This window comes from Pteropus vampyrus, unplaced genomic scaffold, assembly GCF_000151845.1.
Source record: "Pteropus vampyrus isolate Shadow unplaced genomic scaffold, Pvam_2.0 Scaffold816, whole genome shotgun sequence".
Classification (NCBI taxonomy): domain Eukaryota; kingdom Metazoa; phylum Chordata; class Mammalia; order Chiroptera; family Pteropodidae; genus Pteropus; species Pteropus vampyrus.
In genome coordinates, this window is record NW_011889597.1 from 156,857 (window position 1) to 160,190 (window position 3,334).

Genomic DNA, 3,334 nt, shown 5'->3' on the forward strand with positions numbered 1-3,334 from the left:
GAGGGCAATTTGACTATCTCTGTTAAAAGATTTAAAAATAGGTATGTTTAATTTGAATAATTTTTTTCCAAGTAGCTCTTAACCTTTTTTGTATCTGGACCTCTCTGAGAATCTGATGAAAGTAATAGACCCCTTCCTGAGAAAATACACACATACACATATAATTTTAAGGAGTTCACGGATGCTCAAATGTCCGTTCACAGATGCAGCAAGTCAGGAATCTCTGATTTACTGTCAGAATTGAAAAAATGAAGTTATGAAATTAATTCAAATAATTTTATAGATACAAATATGCTAGAAAAAATTTATGATGACCAACTAAAAGAATAATGATCTGTTTCTTGCCTTAGTGGTCTGTGGCAAGCATAATGACTTTTTAAATGGTTCTCTGAGGGTCGAGAATTGAAAACAAGCCTTTGATTCTAAAGCAACTTCTCTCCAATTGGTCTGATCAGAAGATCTTGGTCAGATGGTGAATTCTTCAGATTGCTGCTGTTTCCTTGTTCACTTTGACAATTTCTCCCACCTGAAAGGTGCATGAAAAACACATTTTAAGAAATGCCACTTTAGCCTCAATACAAGAAAAACACCCAGAAGTTTTACTATTGAGTGGCATTTCAGGATAAAAGACAACACTTTCTGACATGGAATTCACTCGTGTTCAGACCTAGCTGTCAGTTTCATGCTTATTTCTGGATAGAACTGACTAGTGACATAATCAGCAAGAAAGGACACTCATTGCTGCTCAGAGGCAACTATAGAAATCCACTGCTCTCTGAGCTTCACCTTATTCATCACTAAAATGAGGGCTTTGGACTAGTGGTTTTTAAAGTGTATTTCCATTAGTCCCAGGGTGCCTGGGAAGTGTGTAAGGGGCCCATGCCTTGGGAACCAGGAGTGAGCACAGGAGATTCTGATCTATACAACCCCTGCTCTGATCAGATAAACTCTGCTTTTATCCCTTCATATATTGAGGTTATGTAAAGCAATGCTTGACACAGAGTAAATACTGTTTTAAATAAGACTTTGCTTTAAAAAATAATTTAGCTATTAAAAATGTTTTTTTGAAAGCCACTAGGCCAGAGCAATGGGTTCAAAAGCCCTTCCCTCTCCAATTCTGTGACTCTTTTGGATCAGGCAGTACATCATGGGGCAGTGTATTGGTGAAAAGCATTAATGGGTTCACTGCACCAGGAAGTATTTAAGAAATTTGAAGATGTTATCTGAACAAAAAAAAAATGAAGGAAATAGAAAATCCTCTCATCTTGGAAAAAAAATAACTCAGTATCTTCTCTTTACTGAGTTCCCATGTACGAATGTATGTACAAATGTTTTGTTACATTATTGCTAACCTTTATAAAAATTCTGCAAAGTAGGTATTATCTCTGCTTTTACACTGGAGCAAATTGTATCTCGAAGAATTTTGGTTACTTATTCAAGTTGACCCAAGTAATAAATAATGGAGCCAGAATTCGAAACCAGGTATCTGATTCCAAAGCCTGCACTTTTCCATTTTAAGGAAACAAAACCTACTCTACAAAGAACAGTAGAAATGTCACCACTAAATGTGTCACCATTAAACACAACAATTCCTTAATTCTGTGATACAATTAAACAACTGAAATACTATTATGCAGTACTCTGAGTTTTTTTCCATTCTGCTTTCCTATAATTCTATTAATCTGATGTCTGAATGATGCTTTTCATAAAACAAATAAAATTTCTCAGGTGTGGTAATGGTATTGTGGCTACTCAGGAGAATATTCTCAGGAGATGCATGCTGAAATATTTAAAGGTAAAATATCATAGTATCTGCAACTTACTTTCAATGGTTCAGCGCGCGCGCGCGCGCGCGCACACACACACACACACACACACACACACAAAGTGAGAAGCAATGCAAGGTTAAGAAAAGGTACTTGGAGTAAGGATAAAAACAGAAGTCATGAAATTTTTATTTACCTTAAATGTGAAATTTGCATCAAATATTGGTTCTTTTTATGTCCTGTGAGTCCTCCATTGTAAATAACTTGGCATCTTTTGTCTGGTCCTGTCTCAGAGAGCTTGAAAAGGCAAAATGTTCAGAAACAGAATGATGGTCACCTAAAAACAGAATTCTCATGGTTCATCTTTAGCACTCGAACAGCTATTGGGTTGTTCAGCAGATGAAGAGCATACATATTATAAAGATGATTTTCTTCTTTACATGCCATCAATTATCTTTCTAGGCACCTCATTCCATTTACTGAATAACTTCAAAGTGCATTATTAAATACCAAATTTTAGGAGATTGCCATTAAACAGGAGATAAACATGGAAGTTTCCAGATGACACAGTCTCCTTCAATGAGACTCAGTAGACATTTGCTAATCACTAAATCTGAACCATTCAGGGTATAATTATAATATTCCCTGCTGTTGTTTCTTACCGATCACTCTTTCTAGTTCCTCGTTGTGAATCATAATGAGACTGGCAGTGACCAAACGTGGAAGGCAGAACCTAGATTTGGGGGCAAGGATGACAAGGTCCTTCCAGTACAAAGTATCACCTAGGCACTCACCTAAAAATAGAAAAATTACAGACCAATCAATACAACTAGGTATTCAGGGAATTACTCTTCTACATAATTGATTAGGATATGGTATTAGTTAAAACATAGGTCCTAGAAATAGAGGACCACCTGAATGTCCCCCCAAAGTCCAGAAAGTCAAGGTTAAAATTGAGTATGCTAGCTAATGATCTCTAGGAACCATTCTTCAGGACAGTCACCAATGTAGCAGTCCTATCCAGCTGCAATCATAATATTCATGTATGTATTAGGTCACATTCTAGAAAGTACTATACTATGTAAGTAAAAAGGCATAAAAGAGAAATTACAAAATAGCTTGTTAGCTCCAGATTAATATCATAATGATCGGCTATTAAAACAACTATTAATGTTCATAAGGCATTTTACAGTTTTTTTATTACATCAACAAATTATAAACAATCTAAGTGATCAATGATAAAGAAATGGTCAAATAAAGTATAGGTCTGGTTGTATAACACAAACATTTAAAGCATATTTAAAATTTTCTAGGCTTAGGAAATATGCAAAATAAAATTAGAATACTAAGTTCAATAAAAAGCATGCCCCAATTCTATTACACACACACAGAAAGAAAAACTAAAAGGATATGTATTAAAATGTTAAAGAGGTTATTGCTGGGCTACATGATTAGTTGCAATTTCTTTTTTTTTTTTGGATTTTCCAACATTTTAACAATATTCATTTATTATTGTATAATAAGAAAAAAGTTAATATAATTTATTTTAAAAATAAGAACTTTTTGTT

The 3,334-nt window shown here is 34.5% G+C and overlaps 1 protein-coding gene across 1 annotated transcript in view; it reads right to left on the bottom strand.

Moving 5' to 3' along the window:
- Positions 1-400: 400 nt before the first annotated feature.
- Positions 401-3,334, bottom strand: part of AS3MT (arsenite methyltransferase) — a 9,428-nt gene continuing 6,494 nt past the window's right edge. Inside the window, 6 exon segments of the mRNA XM_011385841.2 lie at positions 401-487; positions 490-526; positions 1,963-2,000; positions 2,003-2,117; positions 2,333-2,340; positions 2,429-2,560. Coding sequence (XP_011384143.1) covers positions 423-487; positions 490-526; positions 1,963-2,000; positions 2,003-2,117; positions 2,333-2,340; positions 2,429-2,560 — 395 coding nt within the window. The 3' untranslated portion in view covers positions 401-422.